Source organism: Eptesicus fuscus, chromosome 20 (assembly GCF_027574615.1).
Source record: "Eptesicus fuscus isolate TK198812 chromosome 20, DD_ASM_mEF_20220401, whole genome shotgun sequence".
In the NCBI taxonomy this organism is placed as follows: domain Eukaryota; kingdom Metazoa; phylum Chordata; class Mammalia; order Chiroptera; family Vespertilionidae; genus Eptesicus; species Eptesicus fuscus.
Genome location: NC_072492.1, coordinates 27,194,171 through 27,218,727, shown reverse-complemented (window position 1 = coordinate 27,218,727; position 24,557 = coordinate 27,194,171). Strand labels below are relative to the sequence as shown.

Below are 24,557 nucleotides of genomic sequence, written 5' to 3'. Positions count from 1 at the left end.
TAACAGTAGTAATTTCTTACTGGGATTGTGATTTATTTTAATTTTTAAAAACCACTTTTTGTCTTTTCCTAATTATCTGCATGGGAAATTTATCACTATTGTAATAATAAAAAATACCATCCAAGAAAAGAAAAAAATACCATCCAAAATAAATAAAACAAAACAAAGGGTTTTTAAAAATTATATGCCTAGGCCCAATAGGTGTTGCTCAGTGGTTGAGTATCTGCCAATGAACCTGGAGGTCATGGATTCTATTCCCGGTCCGGGCACATGCCCAGGTTGCAGGCTGGATCCTCAGAAACGGGGTGCAGGAGGCAGCCAATCAATGATTCTCATCATTAATGTTTCTATTTCTCCATCTCCCTCTCTGAAATCATTTAAAAAAAACACAAACAAGCAATAAAAAACATTTAAAAATTATGTGGCTAAGAGGGAAATAGCCAGAGATTTACAGAATATGCCACCCCAAAGTATGCCATTTTGGTATAAGGATTATCTTGAGCTAAAAACATTTGAAAAATACCAGATATATGAAGAACGTTCTTGACCAACCCCTTTCTTTCTGAAAGCAGGAGATTAAGCTCCCATGTAAAAGATACTTTCTGATCTACCTTTAGCTTCCCTATATATGTTACTTTTTCACAATTGCCTTTCTTTATTCAACCTAATACAAAATTATTTAGGTGTTGCCACTTATTTTCGTCTTCATTTTTTCATGAGGGCGCCTGTGTCTGGTAAACTTGGGTTAAATAAATATGAGTGCTTTTATACTGTTAAACTGTATCTGCCAATTTTATTCTTAGGCCCAAGACCCTAACAGATAGAGGTAGTTTTGCCTCTACATACACCATTAAAACCTTTGATGCTGCAGTTGCTGCAGAGTTGTTTTGCCCAGGTCTAACCAAAAGGGCAGAAAAGAAAATAGGTCTCACCTATTTTCGTTCTCTAAAATGAAGGGGGAGGCATTCGGCTTCTTACCAAATCCAGGGTGAATGCTGCTTTCCTTTATGCTGAGAGCTGCATACTAGTCACGGTGAAGCCCGCTTTGAGTCCCGCATCTACACAGGGCACCTGCCCAAGGAGTAGAATGGCCCGGGTGGGGTGAAGGTGCTTGAGGCTGCCTGTTACATACATTCTCATTCAATTCTCACAGAAACTTTGGTAGGTGGGCGGGCATATTACTCCCTGTTTATAATCTGGGGAAATAGAGACAGAGAGACGGGGTATGACCTAGGCCGGGAATGGAGGCGCAACTCAGCTCCGGCATAACCACTGTGCTGCTGCCTTCCCCTCTGCGGGCCTGGAACCTCTACCTCCCAAACTGCCCTGCCCTGCAGCGCAGACGGAAGACTCGTTATAACAGATCCACGCCAGAACCTGTGCCCGGAAAGGCGAGGAACTGAAATCTTTCTCCAACTACGATTGTCTTCCGGGTGGTCGCCGGGTCAAAATAGAGCGAATGTATCAGCTTCAAGTATCAGCGTGACGTAGAGTGACGAGAGGCGGGGATATGTAGATGAGCAGCGCGGTGACTGCTGGTTCGAGTGTATTAACGGGGCAAAATTTCCTCTGGGTACCCAAAAGAATGTATCTTAGTCTCTGTCATATAAAATCACACTGCAGTTTAGAACCGAAGGGCAAAAGGACTCTCAGTATAATTAACCATGACTATAAAGTGTGTTGAGGATGATGGTGACGTGCCAGGCAAAGTGAGCAACTCATACTTACCTGGCAGGGGAGATACCATGATCACGAAGGTGGTTTTCCCAGGGCGAGGCTTATCCATTGCACTCCGGATGTGCTGACCCCTGCGATTTCCCCAAATGTGGGAAACTCGACTGCATAATTTGTGGTAGTGGGGGACTGCGTTCGCGCTCTCCCCTGACAAACTAGTTTTGCAAAGAAAGAATTTTGTGTTTAAAACGCCTTTCAGGACAAGTTAATTGTTTTTAGAGAGAGAAGCATCAGTGATGAGAGAGGATGATTTATTGGCATTTTTTTTTACATTCCCCCACTTGGGTTTGAGCTTGGAACTGCCTCCTGCCAACCCCCTTCTGAGGATTCCTCTCCTCAGGCCAACGCTCTATCCACTGAGCCAAACAAGCTAGGGCTCTCCTTTTTGTAAAAAAATATGCTTTAATTGATTTCAGAGATGAAGGGAGAGGAAGAGAGAGATCGAAACATCAATGATGAGAGAGAACCATTGATTGGCTGCCTTCTGCACACACACCCCCACACACACACTGGGACCAAGCCAGCAACCAGGGCATGTGCCCTTGACCAGAATCGAACCCGGAACCCTTCAGTGTGCAGGACAACGCTCTATCCACTGAGCCAAACCAGTCCGGGCTATTTTATTATTGTTGTTAAATTAGATACAAATAGTTATGTGGCTGCCTTTAATACATTAAGTACAGTAAAGGCTTGTTTTTGTGGTATTTTAGCCCACTACTCAGGTTTTTATTATAATAGGAACCTTTACTTACTGATTTGAGAGAGGAAAATATGGATCCAGTTGGTTGGTTTCTGTATGTGTCCCAAAGGAAGATTTCCAACTGAGGTACCTTTCCAGGTCCCTAGTTAAGTTTTCACTCTGGTTGTGGAGTAACGGTTGTTATGTAGAAGGGACACTATGAGTCTAAAGTAGTGAAATGTACTTGTAGCTGAACACCCTGTGAAAACTGCCAGGTGTTGGTGAAGATCTGGAAAAATTGGAATTCCTGTGCACTGCTGGTGGTGGGAATACAAAAATGGAATGACCACTATAGAATATGCATGGCAGTTTCTCTAAAAAATTAAATATGCAGTTTCCATATGATCCATCATGGATATATACACAAAATAATTGAAAACGGATCTGAAGAGGTATTTGTACATCCCTGGTCCTAGCTAGCAGCATCATTCACAATAGCCAAAGGTGGAATCAACACAACTGTCCATCAGTGATGCATAAACAATATGTGTGTGTATGTGTACCCATACACACACATAATGGAATATTATTCAGCCTTCAAAAGGACATTCTGACATGCTACAACACGAATGAACTTTGAGGGTGTAGTGAACTCATCCAGTCACAAAAGGACAAATGCTGTATGTTTCCATTTATGTGAGGTACCAGGAATAGTCCAGTTTATAAAGACAGAAAGTAGAATGGTGGTTGCCCGGGGCTGGGAGGAGAAAATGGGGAGTTAGTGTTTCATGGGTATGGAATTCCTGTTTGGGAAGATGAAAAAAGTGTTGGAGATTGATGGTTGCACAAGAGTGTTTATATAACTCACTGCCAGTGAACTGAACACTGAAAAATGTTTAAAATGTACATTTTATGTTGTAAATATTTTATCTCAATAAAATAAGCAATAAAAGATTAAGCAGCCATGTCCCATGCAGGTGAACATTCAAGTATGACAGAGCCTGAAAACACAAGTTGGGTTTGTCCAGTCGTAAGAAGATAGTGGGGACTTTTTTCAGCAACCCAGTGTCAGGAGTATGGGGAAGAACAAACACCACATTAACAGGACCTCAGACATAATCCACCCATGTTGGGTTATGACCCCATTCGAACAGCTTCATTTTTACTGAATCACCTCTTTAAAGACCTTATCTGCAAATACAGTCACACTCTGAGGTACTAGGGGTAAGGGCTTCAATATATGTATGGAGGAGGAAATACAGTTCAGCCCCCATTGGCCATCCAGATCATCATAGAAATATGCCATGCTGCCGAAACCGGTTTGGCTCAGTGGATGGAGCGTCAGCCTGCAGACTCAAGGGCCCCAGGTTCGATTCCAGTCAAGGGCATGTACCTTGGTTGCGGGCACATCCCCGGTGGGGAGTGTGCAGGTGTTTCTCTCTCATCGATGTTTCTAACTCTCTGTCCCTCTCTCTTCCTCCCTGTAAAAAATCAATAAAATATATTAAAAAAAAAAAAGAAATATGCCATGCTTTTTAATACCCAGAAATAGTAAGGAGGCAAAAGTGAGGATAGGACATGACAGCTTGCTATAAAAGCTTCAGTTCATATTTAAATTAAACTATTTTCTTAGTTACTATTGTTTGCCTAAGGACAATATTATTGTGGTGTTTTTGAATTACCAGGTGGCTGCTTTTAGTCACTGATGTGGATATTAATAAATACCACAGGAAATAAACCCCAATAACACCCAAGATATTAGCATTTTCCACATTTTTGTCAGTGGATAAATTAAGAAGAGTTACTTCTCAGTAACCTAAAGCCTCCTGGCTAGTGAAGACCTACCAAATGTGTCAGCCTTCATGGCCTTTCCTTTTTTTTTTTTTTTTTTAAATATATATATTTTTTATTGATTTTTTTACAGAGAGGAAGGAAGAGGGATAGAGAGTTAGAAACGTCGATGAGAGAGAAACATCTATCAGCTGCCTCCTGCACACCCCCTACTGGGGATGTGCCCACAACCAAGGTACATGCCCCTGACCGGAATCGAACCTGGGACCCTTGAGTCCGCAGGCCGAAGCTCTATTCACTGAGCCAAACTGGTTAGGGCGGCCTTTCCTTTTACTTCACCTCATATCACACCCTCTGTGTCTCCCCATTGTGATGGCAACGATACACTTTTTTTTTTTTAAAGATATATTTTATTAATTTTTTACAGAGAGAAAGGGAGAGGGATAGAGAGTTAGAAACATTGATGAGAGAGAAACATCGATCAGCTACCTCCTGCCCACTCCCTACTGGGGATGTGCCTGCAACCAAGGTACATCCCCTTGACCAGATTCGAACCTGGGACCCTTGAGTCCGCAGGCCGACGCTCTATCCACTGAGCCAAACCGGTTAGGGCAGCGATACACTTTTAGGTGTCATACATAGCAACTGTTACATTTGAGACACATGGTAGGTGTCACACAAACACATGATTGCATGAGGTCAGGTGTGGATACCACATGTAGAAAGTTAAAATTTCTCAGCATGGTTCATCTCATACACAGTAACCACTAACCACACAGTTTACCTGGTGCCAGATACACCTCTAAGCTCTTTTACACGTATTAGCTCATTTAAACCTCTTGGCAACCCTCAGACTATTATCATCCCCATTTACAGAGGAAAAAATTGAGGACTATCCAGATTAAATAATTTTTTCAAGGGCACATAGGGAGCAACAGAGCTTCAGAGTCTGAACTGTGTACCCAATCCACTATGTTATACTGTCTAAATATTTACATTACACTGGGGATTGAGCTTGCAACTCGGGCAAGTGCCCTGACCAGAAATTGAACAATGACCTCTGGGTTCATAGGTTGATGCTCAACCACTGAGCACACCAGCCAGACACAAACATGCTTATTTCTAATTTTCCTTCCTAGTAGTCATTACTATTTTAGTCCTGAGAATTAGTAACAGATATATTCAGTTCTTTAATTTCAACAGTAACATTGAGAATAAACGTTAATCTTGTAGAATTTCAGTAATCATTTCCCTAATCCTGTTCATTATAAATGAAAATGGGAAAAAAGTTAAAGAAATGTGTGTAAAATGTTTTTTAAATTAAAAACAAAAAGAAGTAGTGAAAGAATCCAAGTTGCTTGCTTGCATTTCTGATTCAGTTAGAATAAGCATGTTACTTTCTTTTGAAACAGGATGTCTCGGGCAATTCAGCTTCCGGTTCCCTGTCCTGTTCGGCTTGGTTCCTTAAAAGATGACTCCTTGGAAGCTCAGCTCCATGAATATGTTAGAGAAGGGAGCTATATAAAAGTGAAGAAGGTTCTTAAGAAAGGTAGGCCCTATCTTGAAATGGCAGATGCAGCTGGGTCCACGTTTCTGAATAGCGTTGGAAGGAAAAACAGGTCATTCCTAAAAACTATGAATTCTTGGGGAAATCAGAAGTTAAATGAATGAGATGAGATGTTTCCTACCAATGCAGTCATATTGTTTAATAGAGGTCTTATGCTAGGGAACTATTGATACTGGCTTTTTAGCTACACTTCTCTGTATCATATTTTTAGTGGTTCTCTAGTGGTTATAATAATGTATCTTTAATTTTTCACAGTCTACTTAATCTTGTACCACTTCACATAATACAAATTTCAACCATATAGGCTCATTTCTCCCCTTCCCCCACCCTTTATTATAAAGATTCCATAAGTGTTATATTTGTATAAGTTTATAATTTTTTATTTGAAGAATCATATATACTCTTAAAGAAATTAAGTGGTTTGATATGGTGGTCTAGGGGTGATTTTCTTTATATTTTTCCTGCCTGGGTTTGCTTACCTTGAATATGCAAATTAATATCTTTTACAAATTTGGGAACCTTTCTGTCATTATTTCTTCAGACACTGTTTCTGTTCCATTCTCTCCCCACCTTCTGGAAATCCACTTATATTTATGTCAGACTTTTTGTATTGTCCCACAAAGCTCTGTTAAGAATTTTCTTCTATTGTCAATTTGATGACTGTTCCTCTGTCGTATCTAATCTGCTCTTAACCTTACCCAGGTTCAATAATTTGCTAGTGACTCACAGAATTCAAGGAAACATTTTACTTACCATTCCTGGCTTAATATAAAGGACTAGAGGCCTGGTGCACAAAATTCGGGGAGGTATCCCTCAGCCCAGCCTGCACCCTCTCCAATCTGGGACCCCTGGAGGGATCGGGCCTAAACGGGTAGTCAGACATCCCTCTCACAATCCAGGACTGTTGGCTCCCAACTGCTCACCTGCCTGCCTTCCTGATTGCCCCTAACCGCTTCTGCCTGCCAGCCTGATCACCCCCTAATCACTCCCCTGCCAGCCTGATTGATGTATAACTGCTCCCCTGCCAGCTTGTTTGCCCCCAACTTCCCTCCTCTCCTGACCTGATCACCCCTAACTGCCCTCCCCTGCAGGCTTGATTGCTCCCAACTGCCCTCCCTTGCAGGCCTGGTCCCTCCCAGTTGCCCTCCCCTGCTGGCCATCTTGTGGTGGCCATCTTGTGTCCACATGGTGGCAGGATCTTTGACCACATGGGGGCAGCCATCTTGTATGTTGGACTGATGGTCAATCTGCATATTACTCTTTTATTATTTAGGATAGAGGCCTGGTGCATGGGTGGGGGGCCAGCTGGTTTGCCCTAAGGGTGTCCCCGGATCAGGGTGGGGGTTCCCTTGGGGCATGAGGCGGCCTGGGCTAGGGGCCTGTGGTGGTTTGCAGGCTGGCCACGCCCCCTGGCGACCCAAGCAGAGGCCCTGGTATCTGGGATTTATTTATCTTCTACAATTGAAACTTTGTAGCCTGGAGCAGAGCCAAGCCTTCTGCTCACTCCCTGTCGGCAGCCATTTCTGTTGGGATTTATTTATCTTCTATAATTGAAACTTTGTAGGCTTAAGCGAAGGTCAGAGCAGGCCAGGGCTTCAGAAGCTTGGCTTCCTCCATTGCCGGGGGCAACCCCTAGCCTCCTGCTCTTTCCAACTTCGTGGCTGCCACCATTTTTGTTGGGATTTATTTATCTTCTATAATTGAAACCTTGTTGCCTTAAGCAGAGGCCTGGGCTGGCCAGGGTGTGCAGAAAGCTTAGCTTTCCTCCATCGCCAGGGAAACCCAAGCCTCCTTCCTGCTCTCTCCGTGGCTTCCTTTCTCGATTCCTTTATTCCAGTGCTAACTGTGTCCAGTCACACTCAACATCCGAGTGCAAAAGGCCTGACGCCCTGGACCCAGGTGGTGCCTGGTGTGGTGGGCAGGATAATAGTATCTTGCTCTGGGTTGGAGTAAGTTGCCTGCAACATGTGATTGGCTGCTAGTAGGAAACTCTATGTTAATAAGCCCTAGGCTAATATTGTTGTTTTGAAGTGTTTCTTCTAAATTTACAAGTGAAAATGATGTTTTAAACTTTGCCATTGAATGGAATTTTTATGAAATATTAAATAGCGTGTAATTTGTAAGGTTAAATTGACCTAAATAATGTCACCATAACTAAAATGTGTGTAGCTGCTGTAGACCCACCAGAAGCTGGGGACTGTAACTTAAGACTATACTTTCAGGGATCATTTCTATAGTCTGTTACTAGAGAAGTTTCTCTGATTGTGTAGAGCACCCGAAACCACGAGGAGGAGGTGTAGCATTCTCTCCTGAGCGTGAAGCGGGCTCTTGGTGTTGTTTCTACAACTGCCATCAGCCATTGATGATCGCTCTTCTCTTCCTAATGGAAGAGTAAGAGGGAGGGGATGCAATCTGAGTGGTTTCCTATTCCTTATGTTTAAATGTCAGTATAATTGGTGGTATCCCTGAGTGATTTCTTGCAGCATTCTCTTTGAAAGGTGATTCTTATTTTGCCAAAAGGACTTTTAAGGGGGAAATAAGTATTTGGCTTTGTTACTCTATTGGTTGGTTCCTGTATATACTCTCATCTGATGAGGCATTCTAAACACTTAGGGATTTACAGCTAAGAGGGAAGAGGAAACCAGCGAAATCGGAGGGGACGAGGTGCGGAGGCGAGTGGGTCGGGCTGGTGGCGGGGAAAGGGGCTTTTGTTCCAAACCTAGGGGAGATTAGCTCTCCATCACCCTGAAATCCAGCTTCTGGGGACCCGCGGGAGACCCAGATGCCTGCGGGGAGAGGCGGGACTCCTGCGGAGGTGCGCCCAGCAATCAGTGTTTGCTGCGCTGGAGTGCGGAACGAGGGGACTTAGAAACTTGGAAGGCAGAAGGAGCAGACTCGCAGCCATTGCGGCTCGCCGCACCATGGCCTGTTGGCGCCCTGGGACCCGCCCTGCCCTGAGACCCGACCCACCCCGCACGTTTTGAAGACCCGCCCCGCAAGTCTTCCAGGCGCATCTATGCTCCAAGCAACGGCTTATGCATGTGGGTGGCCTGCCCTCTGGCAGCGGACCAGATGAACTGCTGTTCTAGTCGGACTGCTCCAGGGCCACTCAGACAGGAGGAGGAAACTACAGTTTTTCCTGTAATCCCTGCTGAGTGCCTAAGGCAGTGGCTGATCTACGCCCCATTGGGGACCCAGAAACGAGGGCATCTGGTGGTCTGTGGGAAATGACACCAGACTTCAACCACGCACATAAGGGACACATCCAACAGGCAGATTCAGTGAGCGCCAAAGCCTTGCTGCACCAAGACCCGGCCCATAGAAGAGTCTCCTGCACAGCAACTCTTCCTTTATAGACAAAGAGAGCCCTCCCGGTGGCACCAGCAACAATCAAGACTTAACTATACAAGGGAGGACTGGGATGGAGACATAGGGCGGAGGCCTGGATGTTGCCTGCCACAACAACTTTGAGGCTGCGACGGGAGAGCGGAACAGACACCACCCAAAACCACCATAGGGCTGGCTGAGTGGATGCTCTGCAGCTAGAATAAGAGGGGTATGCGGGATGATGCTGATGCAGATGACCCAAGGACCACACTTTGGGAACTGCGGCTCGGGCGACGCAGTGGCGACCTGGAGCGTGCTCGGCTCGGTCCCCCCGGTGGTCTCCGGCTGAGGGGGCGGCTCCACTTGCTGCCGAGCACGGACAGACGGGCCCCTGTGAGACGTGGGGTGGGGGACTCCGCGCTTGCTGGCCTCCGAGTCCTTCAGGAATCTCGGTGCCCCGGGGGCGGCTGGGTGCGCATGCTCGGCGACCGGCCGCTGCTGCGGACCCAGGGGCCGGTGCGGCAACGCCGGACCGGCCCGCTGCCACACACCGGGCGCACCGGAGCTTCGCCGAGCAGCCGCCCGATGAGTTCTGCGGCGGCCGTCCTGGAGCTCTGGCAGGATGGCCGGGGGGGTTGCTGGGGGGGGTTGACCGGCGGGAATTGGGATCGGGAGGACGGGGCCCCGCTGGGACCCGGGTGCGGGCGGGGTTGCGCGCCTCTGGGCTCGGGAGTGGTCGCACGCCTCCGGGTATGGGTGGGGCCTCGCGTCCCTGGGTCTGGGTGGGGCCGCGTGCCCCTGGGTCCAGGTGAGGCCGGATTCCGGGTCCAGGTGAGGCCAAGTGCCCCTGGACCCGGATGACGCTGGGTCCCGTGCCCGGGTGAGGCCAAGTGCCCCTGGATCCGGGGGAGGCCTCGTGCCCCTGGGTCCGGGTGAGGCCACATGCCCCTGGGCCTGGGAGAGGCCACGCACCCCTGGGTCCGGGCGAGACCATGTGTCCCTGGATCCGGGTGAGGCCACATGCCCCTGGGCCTGGGAGAGGCCACGCACCCCTGGGTCCGGGCGAGACCATGAGTCCCTGGATCCGGATGGGGCCTCATGCACCTAGGCCCGGGTGGGGCCGCGTACCCCTGGGTCTGGGGGAGGCCAGGCGTCCCTGGGTCCAGGTGAGACCATGTGTCCCTGGATCTGGGTGAGGCCTCATGCACCTAGGCCCGGGTGAGGCCACGTGCCCCTGGGTCTGGGAGAGGCCAAGTGCACCTGGGTCCGGGTGAGACCATGTGTCCCTAGATCCGGGTGGGGCCACGTGCCCCTTAGTCCGGGTGAAGCCGTGCCCCTGGGTCCGGCCGAGACCAAACCAGAGGGAGTCGGACCTCCGTTACCACCATTTGTCCACCATCCAGAGCTGAGGGGTCAGTGCTGACATGTACACATAAGGAACTGGTGGACATTGAAATTGGGTCTCAAAAGAACTGTTGGTCCAGAAAGAAACTCACTACAGACTGATCCATCTGCCTGTCAGCATAACTATTATTGCTCATCTCACATTCAGTTCTCATAAGTATATAGCTAGTGACATATGATCTCGCTCATCTAGGGGAAATGATGAACAACATAGACTGAGGAACAAGAACAGAACCAGAAGCAAGGAGGCATTGGTCGGACTATCGGGCCTCAGAGGGAGGATAGGGAAGGGTGGGGGGAGGGGGAGAGTTCAACCAAAGGACTTGTGTGCATGCATATGAGCCTATCCAACGGTTAAGTTCAACAGGGGGTTGGGGCATGCGTGGGGAGGGGGGGGAGGGGGATGGGGGGATGAGGACAAATATGTGACACCTTAATCAATAAAGAAATTTAAAAAAAAAAATAAAAAATAAAATAAACACTTAGGGTTGTTTTGATGCATGGGATGAGGTTCCAACCAACGGAGCCAAAGTGTATAAACCTTGTTTTTATCATGTCTACTTATTTAAGATCTTATTTAAGATAGGCTTTGATGTTTCTGTCTCTCTCTAAAATCAATCATTGGTTAGCAGCCTCACACTGCTCTCAACCCAGGCATGTGAATCCATCCGTGACTTACGGGTTCATAGGTTAGATGCTCATGCTGTTTTATTTTTTTCAACCATTATTTAGCATTTAATATCCATATCTTTTTGGCACAATCCTTTGTTAATTTTCTGCATCTGGAGTTTTGGTTTGTTCCTCTTTGTTTTGTTTTTTAATCATCCAAAGATATGTTTTTATTGAAGGGATTGGGGAAGAAGAGACATCAATGGAAACATGGATGGATTGCCTCCAGCAAATTAGAAAAGTCCCTTCCCTACAGATTAGGGAGATGGTCTGGTAGGGGAGACAGATATGCAGGGCCTTATAAGCTATTTAGATAGCTTTTATTTATTTATTTTTAATATGTTTTTATTGATTTCAGAGAGGAAGGGAGAGGGGAAACCTGGGCATGTGCCCTCACCGTGGCCTCCTAGTTCAACCACTGAGTCACACCAAGCGGGCAAGATATGTTTCATTTTTGGCCCAAGAGCTGGAAAGCTAGGAAGCTTTAAGCAGGGGAATTATTTGTTTAAAAACAAAATTCAGCCCTGACCGGATGGCTCAGTGGATAGAGCGTCGGCCTGCGGATTCAAGGGTCCCAGGTTCGATTCCGGTCAAGGGCATGTACCTCGGTTGCAGGCACATCCCCAGTGGGGAGGGTACAGGAGGGAGCTGATCGATGTTTCTCTCTCATCGATGTTTCTAACTCTCTATCCCTCTCCCTATTAAGAAAAAACAAAACCAAAAAAAAACAAAATTCATCTCTGGCCAGTTTTGCTCAGTGGTAAAAGTGTCACCCCGAGCACTGAAGGGTGGTGGGTCTGATTCCTGGTCAAGGGCCCATACCTGGGTTGCAGGTTTGACTTTCTTGCCTTAACCGGGGTGCCTGTGGGAGACAACCAATCAATGTCTCATATCCATCTCTCTCCCCTCTCTCCCCCCTCCCTCTCTCTCTTACCCTTCCACTCTCTCTAAAAATCAATGGAAAAGAAAATATCCTGAGAATTAACAACAAAAGCCCTGACCAGTTTGGCTCAGTGGATAGAGCGTTGCGCTGTGGACTGAAGGGTCCTGGGTTCGATTTCTGTCAAGGGCATGTACCTTAGTTGCAGGCTCGATCCCCAGTCGGGGGTGTGCAGGAGGCAGCTGATTGATGTTTCTAACTCTCTATCCCTCTCCCTTCCTCTTTGTAAAAAAAATCAATAAAATATATTTTTTAAAAAAGAATTAACAACAAAAACCCCCACAAAATTCAAACAAGTATATCTAAGACCTAATCAGCTTTATTAAGTAATTCATGAATTAGGCATCAGCCCATTCTTTGAGGGGTACAAAACAAAGTTCTTATTAGGAAGTAGGGTGTGCCAAAGGAGTTAGTAGTGAAAGAAAAGAAAGGTTAATTTTGGGGTTGGGATGTACTTTCTTAGGGGAAAGAGAAAGAGAAGGTTTTTTAAAATTATGTAGATGGCCTCTTCTTTTTAAAAAATTTTTTTTTGTTTATTTTATTTTATTTTTTAAACAGTCAAAATTTAATATATGCACACAGTTTCATATATATTTTGTTGTTTATTTAAGAGAGGAAGGGGGAGGGAGAGATAGAAACATCAATGATGAGAGAGAATCATGGATTGGTTGCCTCTCACAGGCCCCCTGCTGGGGATGGAGCCTGAGACCCCAATGGTGAACTCCTGGTTCATAGGTCCATGTTCAACCACTGAGCAACACTGGCCGGGGTGGGTATTTTTTCTTTTTCTTTAAATAGATGTATGTATTGTCCTGCTTGCTTAAACACAATTTACAATTTTTATGTACCTAATGATCATTTGATTTGGAAAATATTTATATAGTACAGGACAAAATAAAAAAATAAGGCGTGCTTTGCAAATGTCAGAGTTCCGCTTTGGGTCACGCTTTTATCTTCCACTTGTATTTTTTCTTGTGAAAGGTCTCCGCTTCCACACAGAGGTCCAAACTGAGGCTTGTGCCCACGCCCCGCGCCCGCGCACTTGGTTGTAGTCAGCGTGTACGTGGTAAACGACGCTGCGGCACTGGAACTGCGGGAGAGGCGGGGCGGGGTTGGTAATTAGTGGCGTGTGATTGGCTGTTTGGCAATTGTATGCTAATTAAAATGTCAGCTTGAACTGTTTTTGGAAACGCTAGAGGATTTAAAGCACTTTGTCGAGCTTTCTGAATGAAAAGATTTTGAGAGAATACATGGCAGTATATGTATGGGTGGGATAGGACCACTTTAGAAAAATTCGCCATCACTGTAATATGTGTGGGTTTCGTTCGCTTCGGAAAAGCCCACGGCATTGGGTTAAGACTATACTTTCAGGGATCATTTCTATAGTCCGTTACTAGAGAAGTTTCTCTGATCGTGTAGAGCACCCGAAACCACGAGGAGGAGGCGCAGCGTTCTTTCCTGAGCGTGAAGCTGGCTCTTGATGTTGCTTCTGCAACTGTCATTGGCCATTGATGATCGTTCTTTTTTTCCTTCGGGAAGAAAGAGGGAAAGGACGCAGTCTGAGTGGTTTTTTAAAAGTACAAAAACAGTTTTAATTGGTTTACAACTCCATTTTAGGGTTTAGCTTGTCATGCTGTTTGCTGACTGCTGAATCTTTCTGTTTCCAACAGCAGGGTTTATGGGAAATTTGCTTAACTTTGGCTCAGGTTTGGGTAGGCACCAAAGGTACAGCTCACAGGAAGGTTGTATATAGAAAAGCTATAGCTGATGATTGTGAACAACACAGTTGGTATTGAGAAGGTAAACATGATTAAAGATAATGGGGTAGTTATTTCAGTAATACCAAAACCCAAGCTTCCCTTTCTGCTAACACCTTTGCAATTATGGGTCATGCAGAAGCCAAACCATTCACAGAAATGTCAGCTTGGTGCTGACAGCTTAACAAACTTTAGGAAGTTAGCAGAACAATTAATTCCCTGGGTGAGTGTTGGATAACAAAGCCCCCAAACCAGAAGACATTGAAGAGGAAGATGATGATGTTCCAGATCTTGTAGAAAATTTTGATGAGGCATCAAAGATTTGGAAGCTGGCATGGACTAGACTTAACAAATCAGCTATGTGGCTCCAAAGTTTTACCAACACGAAGAACATCAACTATTACTGGTTCAGTAATACAAATATTTTGTATATTAATAATGCTGTTTGTTCAGCATTTTTCGTCATTTGATTTTGCATTTTGTACTTCCTCCTAGGATCTTAATAAGAAGTATTGGTGCACTTTGAGAGTGTTTGTTTTTTTTTTTTTTAATATATTTTATTGATTTTTTACAGAGAGGAAGAGAGAGGGATAGAGAGTTAGAAACATTGATGAGAGAGAAACATCGATCAGCTGCCTCCTGCACACCCCCGACCGGGGATGTGCCCGCAACCAAGGTACATGCCCTGACCGGAATCGAACCTGGGACCTTCCAGTCCGCAGGCCGACGCTCTATCCACTGAGCCAAACCGGTTTCGGCTTGAGAGTGTTTTGATTTTTGTGTGTGTGTTTTTTTGTTTGGGGTATTTTTGGTGTGCATTTGTGTATGTTTTTGTATGTGTGTGGGTATGTGCGTACACAGTGGAGAGCAAATTGGAAAACAGTTCTATTTATCCTCCTCTTTTCCCCAGTAGAAATAAAACAAACCTTTACATTAAAAACAAAAACAAACAAACAAAAAAAGCTTTGGCCCTAGCCGGTTTTCCTGAGTGGATGGAACGTCGGCCTGCGGACTGAAGGGTCCCCGGTTTGGTTCCGGTCAGGGGGATATACCTTGGTTGCGGGCACATCCCCGGTAGGGAGTGTGCAGGAGGCAGCTGATTGGTGTTTCTTTCTCATTGATGTTTCTGGCTCTCTATCCCTTTCCCTTCCTCTCTCTAAAAAATCAAGAAAATATATTTAAAAAAACAAACAACTTTGGGCATTGACCTCTTTCCCCATCAAATTAAATTTATATTTTATTGGGGTAAAAAGATAAGGCCTTCTGTTCCAAGTAAATATTTTATATTACTGTCCCCACCCTAACAGGGTATCATTATTACCACCACCCCATTCCTCATGCCCTCTGTAGGTTAAAAAAAAATTTTTTTTTTCCACACAGGAAGTGGTAAAATGCTTCAGTGCAACTTCCTGAATAAGTAACGTGTTTTTTAAAATTGATTTCAGAGAGTGAGAGAGAGAGAGAGAGAGAGAGAAACATCAATGATGAGAGAGAATAATAGATCAGTTACCTCCTGCTCACTGGGGATGCCCTGACCAGGAACCATGACTTTCTGTTTCATAGGTTGGCCAGGCAGTAAATAACGTGTTTTTTTTTTTTTTTTAAATATATATATTTCAGAGAGGAAGGGAGAGGGAAAGGGAGATAGAAACATCAATGATGAAAGAGACCCAGGCATGTGCCCTTGACGGAATTGAACCTGGGACCCTTTAGTCTGCAGGCTGACGCTTTATCCACTGAGTCAAACCAGCTCACATAGGGCTTTTCTTTTTTGAGAAACAGTTTGCAGTAGTAATACATATAAGTGCTGTAAAAGTAATTTTGATTTTTTGCCCCTTCATATGAATTTTTCTAGTTTTATCTCAGAAAATGTCCTGTTCTTTACATTGATCCTGGTATTTGCTTTGCAGGAATTTATGTTGATGCAGTTAACTCCTTGGGCCAGACAGCACTTTTCCTTGCATCATTATTGGGCCTTACAAAATTAGTTGATATTCTGGTGGATTATGGATCAGATCCAAATCAGTAAGTAGATAATTTTCTATTATCTAGAAAATAAATAGTAGTGTATGCTTTTAAGATGAGTTAGGGCATTTGGAAACTAATCTGACAAGATATTAAAATAACTTTTACTAACTTATGTCAATGACATACAGTTGTATGTGTATGTTGAAACATACCTCCAACTGTTAATAAAAGCAGTTTTACTTGGCCCTATGAAATAAGTGAAACTTATTCAGTCATTCATGCATTTATTAACTAGTTAGTCATTAATAGCATGGTTTCATATTTTACCCCAGGTTATAATTTGTATGATTTATTTAAGCAGTTTTTATCAGTTAATATACTTAGCATCACTTTATCAGGATGATTTTTGCCTGGCTCTTGTAGTTGTTGTTTAAAAGAATCTGCGATTAATAGTTGGTCCAAATTTTAATGTGGATACAGCAACACAATGTAATGAATCAGCTTTACTGAACACTTTTGATTTTCCCAGAGCCGTTCCAGACACTAAGCTCTCTAGATCTTTACAACTACCTCCTCGACAGAGATGAGACAGCATGTATTTTTGCAGTTCACACAGGATAGAAACAAACAGGTTTTGAATGCTTACATGATTCAATCTAATTTTCATAGTTATGCCAGAATGTGAACCAATCATAAAAGTCATATAGTAGCTTGCCCATATTACATGAAGAGGTCCTGTTCAAGGTATTTAACAAACCATATTGATGTCAAAAAGTTTTACTTTTCTGTTGTTGTTCTCTTTTCTGTTATAAGATTGCTTACTTAGTGGGAGAAAACTTCGGAAAAAGAAAAAACCCCACAAAAAACAATCAGTATGATAATTCTGTCACCAAGAGATAATACAAAGAAAATTTTTGCTGTGTTTCCATCCAGAATTTCTCTAGACTAACATACACGCTCCTGTCTCTACTGTATTGTTAATTTCAAAGTTCAGAAATAAAGGACTCCCTCACCTGATGTTTGCAGAAAACAGCTCTATAGAGAGGCCATTTGGGACTCCCTGCAGTTCCACAACCAAAAATGCAACATTTTCCAGTCATTTGCATTTACATTTGTTTTGTAGATGTTTATTGCTGTTATATAGATATGATTCTTTACAGAGAGGAAGGGAGAGGGATAGAGAATTAGAAACATCGATGAGAGAGAAACATCGATCAGCTGCCTCCTGCACACCCCCCACTGGGGATGTGCCCGCAACCAAGGTACATGCCCTTGACCGGAATCGAACCCCGGACCCTTCAGTCCGTAGGCCGACGCTCTATCCACTGAGCCAAACCGGTTTCGGCTGTTTTCTTCTTTTTTTTTAAATTGATTATTGATTTTAGAGAGAGAGGAAGGGGTGGGGGAGAGAAACATGGATTTATTATTCCACTTACTTATGCCTTCATTGGTTAATTCTTGTATGTGTCCTAACTGAGGGGATTGAACCTGCAACCTTTGCATATCAGGATGATGCTCTAACCAACTCAGCTGTCCAGCAAGGGTACTGGATTCTTTAAAGATTAAGTCATTCAACTCTAGTTTTCCAGCCCTGATTCAGTGGGTCAGTTGGTTAGAGCAGCATCCCTATGTGCCAGGATTGAAGATCCTGTACCAGTCAGGACACATACAAGAATCAACCAGTGAATATATAAATAAGTGGAACAACGAGTCCATGGCCTGTCTGTCTCTTTCTCTCTCAAAATCAAATAAATTTAAAAAGAAGAAGAAGAAAAACCTTTAACATTCCAGATTAGGGAACTAATGCCCAGAAATTTTAAGTGAAAGGTTTATTTGGTATAAAAAACATTATTCCTTTCTTTTTTAGCATTCATGAGAAATGAAAAATAATGTCCTCTCTCTCCCCTCATCCCTCCTTACTGTTTGTGGGAAGAATGATTAGAAGATTGTAAAACATTATACAAATGTGTTTTTATAGCAGAGAGGATATTATGGTTTTCAAAGTACAGTGTACTACACTGCTTGTCAAACCCAGCAATCGAAGCTGGCTCAAAATGAGCCATCCCAGTGCTTCCCAGATGCCTGGGGACAGGCCAGCATGTTGGTGTCACCTGGGGAACTTGTAAAAAATACACATTCCTGCCCAGCCAGTGTGGCTCTGTGGTTGAGCATTGACCTATGAACCAGGAGGTCATGGTTCGATTTCGGTCAGGGCACATGCCCGGGTTGTGGGCTCGATCCCCAGTGTGGGGCATGCAGGAGGAAGCTGATCAGTATTGATGTCGATGTTTCTTTCTCCTGCTCCCTTCCTCTCTCTCTAAAATCAATAAAAACAAAAAACAGTTTTAAAAAAGTAGGTTTACAGTTGTGAGTACGTGAAATAGTTTATTCTTATATTATATTTATTGTTGTTTTATGTTTCATAGGAACTGCAAAGCTATTTTTGCCCTACCCTGTATGTTCTCAAATGAAAATTTCTTCAAAATATATATTGAGTGCAGAACAGTTTATATAACACATTCTTTTTTTTTAAAAAAATATATTTTATTGACTTTTTACAGAGAGGAAGGGAGAGGGATAGAAAGCCAGAAACATCGACCAGCTGCCTCCTGCACACACCCCAGAATCGAACCCGGGACCTTTCAGTCCGCAGGCCGATGCTCTATCCACTGAACCAAACCGGTTTTGGCAATATATAACACATTCTTATTCTACCTGTATATGCACAGGAAATTTCTGGGAGGGTACAAAGACTTATATAGTAATTGTCTCTGGGCAAGAGATCTGTGGGGTCTGGAGTTGGAAGAATGTTTTTATGTTTCTTATCTCTTCCTCCTCCTTATTAGACTTCTCTTTCCCCATTCGTGTGTTTGTTTTTATTTTCTTTTTTAAAAAAATGTTTTTATTGATTTCAGAGAGGAAGGGAAAGATAGAAACATCAATGATGAGAAAGAATCATCAACCGGCTGCCTCCTGCACGCCCCCTACTGGGGATCGAGTCCACAGCTCGGGCATGTGTCCTGACTGGGAATGAACCACAACCTTCTGGTTCACTGAGCCCCACCGGGTCAGCTGTTTTTGTTTTCAGTTAAAGAGAGAAAGCTCTCCAGGTGATTCTGTCATGCAGCCAAGTTAGGAAACCACAGCTACAGATCACATCTCGCTGTATCTTGGACACAATAAGGGCCAAAATAGTTTATTGGCTTTGGTTAAATTTTTCTGACTTGTAGATCCTTCTTGACCAGATTGCTCATGCCAAGGTCTGTGGGCCTCTACCATAGGACCTGGGAGATAGAGACAGTCTCACATGCCCAGGACTCAGCAAACATGAGTTGTTTTCAGGGCAGCCAGTGTCAGGGATTAGAGGGGGAACGAACACCAGTTCGGAACCACACCCACACCTGGGTGTGGCCCTCAGTTTTGCCCTTTTGGTTCCTCACTTATAACTTGGGAGATGATAGTGCCTTGAAGGGCAGAGGTAAGGATGGAGACAGGGTATATGTGTAAAGCTCATTTTGGCACAGACCAGGGACCTTCCAAATGGCATGATTATAATCCTCATCGCCAAAGGTCGCCTCTGTAGAAAGGAAGCCTCGTGTCACCCATTGCTTTCCCCCCTGCTCTGTGGAAGGGAGGGGTGTTGCCATGGACACTCCTTGTATCCCCCTCCAGCCGCTGCTTTGATGGGAGTACCCCTGTGCACGCAGCAGCATTTTCAGGCAATCAGTGGATCCTCAGCAAACTGTTGGATGCAGGGGGTGACCTTCGACTCCATGACGAGAAGGGTCAAAGCCCGAAGGCGTGGGCCCTTACAGCCGGGAAGGAGTGCAGCTTTATGGTAAGGATGGGCCCCCTCTGCAGCCACCCTCAAGGCTGAGCCCTGGGCTGGGAGCCAGGAGCCCAGGGCTAGAGGCTGGTCCTGGGGACAGCACCACAAGGGGAGCGGGGAGGTGGACAGAGTTTTCTCCCCTCACTGCCCTTCGTTTGGTTCTGTAGCTCATTCGCTGTTAGAACTTGGACAAATAATTTCACTCTTCCTGCCTAGTTTCTTTTTTTTTTTTTTTAATATATTTTATTGATTTTTTACAGAGAGGAAGAGAGAGGGATAGAGAGTTAGAAACATCGATGAGAGAGAAACATCTATCAGCTGCCTCCTGCACACCCCCCACTGGGGATGTGCCCGCAACCAAGGTACATGCCCTTGACCGGAATCGAACCTGGGACCCTTGAGTCCGCAGGCCGACGCTCTATCCACTGAGCCAAACCGGTTTCGGCCCTGCCTAGTTTCTTTATCTGTTGAAGGAGGAGGGAATTGGAGGAAATTATTGCCAACATCTCCCTGAAAACATTTCATACCTTTGGAAAATCACGTAGACCCTCCCTTTCCTGTTGGGGGACTCCCGACTCCTAGACCATTCACCTCAGACCACCTCACAATTCCTCTGAAGGGCGGGAGCCCCTTGCTGTGTGGCACTGAGCCTCTCTGCGGTGTTGCAGGTGGTGGAGTTCATGCGTCGCTGCACCTCACACATGCAGGCCACCGTCCAGGACTTCTCCTGTGACCTCCTGAAGAAGATTGACTCCACCCAGCGGCTCATCTGCAGCCTGCCCCGGTTCGGGGGCCTCATGCAGGGGTGAGTGCTGCCTCGAGCAGAGTGGGATATCCTGCATCTCCCCAGCCTCCTCACAGGCCCCTGTAGCATGGGCACATAAGGCCCTTCCAGCCTCTGGCTCACCCACAGGGATGAGCTCTGAAGGAGATGTGGCCACTGGAGAGGGATGGCCATTCCCCTTCCAGCAATGTCCAGGGCAGTGAGTTCTGGGCTCCAGTGGAGATGCCCTGTGCTCAGCAGAGAAGGAACTCGTCAGGTCTGGGCAGCTTAGCAGAAAGCCCTTCCTCAGAGCCTCTGGATGGAGTTTTTGTTGCTGTCTTGATATCTTGAACCTTGGAAAGCATATTTATTTATAACTAAGGTTGAAAATGACCACAAATGCTTAATTTACAGTTCCTCAGGCTATTTTGAGCTGGTGTGAGAGACTTGCTGCTAACTTGAGGTGGGCAGCTGCAGGAGACAGGCCACAGGCTCAGAGTTATTTTAAATTCTTGGGACTTCATTGCCTTAGGGTTTGTAGTCAGAGAATCCTTTTCATTTTGGTTTTCTCTGGTGGCTGTCTTTGTAATCAGGGTGGCTAGCCTCGCCACACTCTGAAGGGCTCCCCCATCCTGTCCTTCTGTGCACATGGAGTCCTGGTTTTCCTCTGATGTCTGGGTCGCTGCTGGCTTCTCAGGCGAGAGGAGTCAGAGATGCCCTTGAGGACCAGTTATGCCTAATTGCTCCCCTGCTCGCTTCTCTTGCCGGTTTTGGTTCTTTATCCAGAATCCAGAATGACCTGTTAAAAATGGAAATTGGGTTGTGCCACTCATTTTCTGCTAAAAAACCTTCTTAGGGTCTGTTCCCATGACTATCAAGATAAACTCCCACATTCCTCATCTGGCCTCTTTGCCCCTGTCTGTTCCAATTCTCTCACCTCCTGGCCAACCAGGAGGATCTTTGCAGACCACCTAGGTTCCAGGCTTAGTCCCTGCTGCTGCTCTGTGACCCCAGGCTCCACTTGCCCCATCTGTAAAATGAGAAAGGTGGACAAGAGAAGCTTTATGATTTTTTCCAACTTTGACCATCCGTACTCATTATTGCTGCATAATGAATCACCCCCACCCCCCAACTTAGCAGTTTCAAACAGTAGTAATCATTTGTATCTCACATAATTTCTGTTGGTCGAGAATCAGTGAATGGCTTAGCTGGGTGGTTGTAGTTCAGGGTTTCTCCAAAAGTTTCAGTAGAGATGTCTGCGGGGATTGTCATCACTTGAAGGCTTGACTGGGGCTGCAGGATCCAGCTCTACGAACGCATGGCACACTCACCTGGCTCGATGTCAGGCTTCCTTATTGGTATGTCTCACCCAGAGAAAGTGACCTAAGAGAGATCAGGGCAGAAGCCCTGGTGGATTTAGCCTTGGAAATCTCACCACTGTCATTTCTGCAACATCCTGTTGGGTTACCAGGTCAACTCTATCTGACCTGTGAGGGGCTACACAAGGGCATGATTTCTAGGAGGTCAGAATCACAGGTGCCCTCTGAGAGGCTGGCTCTTATATCACCTGTAATTCCATGATAACAAGTTAAGTAGAAAAGTCAAAAGCCACTACACATTCTAAAAACTTGATTCATCATTGTTCCTCTGGATCTGGGTGATTAATCCTTATTTATTTCCTCTTTTAAACATTTCTAGAAGCCCTAATGGCCCTTCTAAACGACTACGTAAAACTGGAGTCATTTCTGCCCAAAACATCCACAGCTTTGGCTTTGGGAAGGTAAGAGGTTGCCACTGACAGCCAGTGTTTGCAGGACTAACTGGAGAGTCACGTGGCCCTCCTTCTGGACCTGTCTCTCGGCTTTGTCCAGCTCCTCTGTCTCATCGTCTCCGAAGTGGGTTTTTCTTTTTCTTCTTTACCACTTTTGCAGGACAAGTGCCTCTTACTGTTGCTTTCCTTACTGGAAAAAAAAAAAAAAAAAAAAGGTGGAAACTCTACAGAGATCCCTTGAGCCAGATTTCAGGAGTTTAGAAAATGATGCTTAAAATTCCCAGTAAAGGCACCAAACATGGTCTCCCGATAGAGAGGCAGAGAGCTGCACTGACTCCGTGAGTCTTATTTGTGGTTGACTGGCCCTCCCAAGGGCTTAGGAGTGTTGTTGGCATGCCTTTAAGGAATTGCCATTTTATTTATTTATTTATTTTAATTATTATTTTAAAAATATATTTTATTGATTTTTTACAGAGAGGAAGGGAGAGGAATAGAGAGTCAGAAACATTGATGAAAGAGAAACATTGATCAGCCGCCTCCTGCACACCTCCTACTGGGGATGTGCCCACAACCAAGGCACATGCCCCCGACCGGGAATTGCCATTTTAAACTGAGAAATGTTTTGAGTATCTTTTGGATCATTGGTTCTGCCCATGGAAGAAAGAGACAGTTAGGAAATGTTGTTGGGTGATTGGGTAATGTTTGCTGACAGCTCACCCCAGCCCTGAGTTTGTTGGTTGTGCCAAGGTAGCCTGGGGTGGATGTGGGGGGAGAAGGAATGGTGACTGCACACAGGCCTGGGTTTTGTGGGGAACCCTGCTCAATGCTTCACGCAAGTGTCTGACCTCTTTCCATGAGCCTCTGTTTCCCGACTAGTAAAAGGGGAAGGATATTAGAACTTTGCAGGGTTTCTAGAAAGATTAAAAATAGTATAAATTAAGAATAATGTTCCTAGGGGGGTGTTCAGCAAGTTGGTAAATAGCAGCCATCAGTATCTGGCTGATAAGATTCTGGATGAATTTTACTTTTTCTCTTTCCTCCCCACAATTTGAAGCTGTGTTTGCTTTTAGTTTTATCTTTCAGCAAGGACACGGGTGTCCTATTTAGGATCTCTTCCAATAATTGGAGAAAAGGAAGTAATTCAAGCTGATGATGAACCTGCCTTCTCTTTCTGCAGTGGCCCCTACATGGTCATGACCAAGTAAGCAGAGTGGCCTGTGGGAGTTCTGATTTAGTCCCTTGGGGAGTAGGGGCTCTGTGCGACTTCCTTATGCATGGAGGGTTTCTAACCTAACACTGAAGGACATATATCTGAATCAAGGGTTGACATACTAGTATTTGGCCAGATATTCTTTGTTGGTGGTGGCTGTCCTGTGCATTGTATGATATTCAGGAGCAACCCTGGTCTCTACTCTAGAGGCCAGTAGCAGCCCTCTTTGCCACCCCCTCGAGTTGTGATTGTAACAATCAATGTCTACAGACATTCCCAAATGGCCCAGAACAACTGCTCTGAAAGACGACTCACGGCCATGTTTTTTGTTGTTGTTTTTTCTAAATTCATTCCATTGATCTTCTACAGAGGGGAAGGGAAAGGGAGAGAGAGAAACATCGATGAGAGAGAAACATCGATCAGCTGCCTCCTGCACACCCCCACTGGGGATATGCCCGCAGCCAAGGTACATGCCCCCGACCAGAATCAAACCTGGGACCCTTCAGTCCCCAGGCTGAAGCTCTAACCACTGAGCCAAACCAGTCAGGGCACGGCTGTGTGTTTGTTTTTTTGTTGTTTTGTTGTTTTATTGATTTTTTACAGAGAGGAAGGGAGAGAGATAGAGTTAGAAACATCGACCAGCTGCCTCCTGCACGCCCCCTACTGGGGATGTGCCCGCAACCAAGGTACATGCCCTTGACCGGAATCGAACCTGGGACCTTTCAGTACGCAGGCCGACGCTCTATCCACTGAACCAAACCGGCTTCGGTGACGGCCGTGTTTTAATGTTTCTGCTTTCTAGAGAGTTAGAGGCAGCGTAGTGGAACAGTCTGGCCCCTAGGCCAGAGGGTATTGAGGTGCCCGTAGAAGCCGGAACTGGTATTAGCTACAGCCCTCACCAACCAATGCAGCGGAGGCGTAACAGAGTTTGGCTCTGACAAAAGTCCCTGGGAGACCTGCCTCCTGCAGGGTCACAGTTGTCCTGGCCAAGGTCTCTTGGCCTCCTTCAACCTGGACACTGAAAAGGCTCTCTGTCCCTGCAGATATGCGTCTTCCTGCCCAGGCCACTGGCCCATCATCATGTCCCTTTCTCCTCTCTATCCATTGCTGTGGCCTCTGCCCAAGTCATCACTGTCCCTCACCTAGAC

General features: G+C 45.3%; 1 protein-coding gene, 3 non-coding genes and 1 pseudogene across 6 annotated transcripts in view; all 5 read left to right on the top strand.

The window, feature by feature from the left end:
* The first annotated feature begins 1,720 nt into the window (after positions 1 to 1,720).
* On the top strand, positions 1,721 to 1,884 carry LOC114233885 (U1 spliceosomal RNA). The gene has a single exon (XR_003620074.1). It is a non-coding gene; the product is annotated as a U1 spliceosomal RNA (small nuclear RNA).
* A 3,733-nt stretch (positions 1,885 to 5,617) lies between these two features.
* TEX14 (testis expressed 14, intercellular bridge forming factor) overlaps positions 5,618 to 24,557 on the top strand; it is a 73,012-nt gene continuing 54,072 nt past the window's right edge. For 2 of the 3 annotated variants that reach the window (XM_054709659.1, XM_054709658.1), the window contains exon 1: positions 23,358 to 23,400. In XM_054709659.1, the coding sequence (XP_054565634.1) occupies positions 23,387 to 23,400 (14 nt within the window). In that variant the 5' untranslated portion in view covers positions 23,358 to 23,386. Of the gene's footprint in view, positions 5,754 to 15,778; positions 15,894 to 19,508; positions 19,675 to 20,333; positions 20,471 to 22,126; positions 22,209 to 23,269; positions 23,401 to 24,557 lie in introns of those variants that run through there. The other variant, XM_054709660.1, reaches the window with a different exon arrangement.
* LOC114233855 (small nucleolar RNA U3) lies at positions 7,978 to 8,192 on the top strand. The gene has a single exon (XR_003620045.2). It is a non-coding gene; the product is annotated as a small nucleolar RNA U3 (small nucleolar RNA).
* LOC114233856 (small nucleolar RNA U3) lies at positions 13,467 to 13,679 on the top strand. Its single transcript, XR_003620046.1, has one exon. It is a non-coding gene; the product is annotated as a small nucleolar RNA U3 (small nucleolar RNA).
* On the top strand, positions 13,918 to 14,338 carry LOC103291786 (transcription factor BTF3 homolog 4-like; annotated as a pseudogene).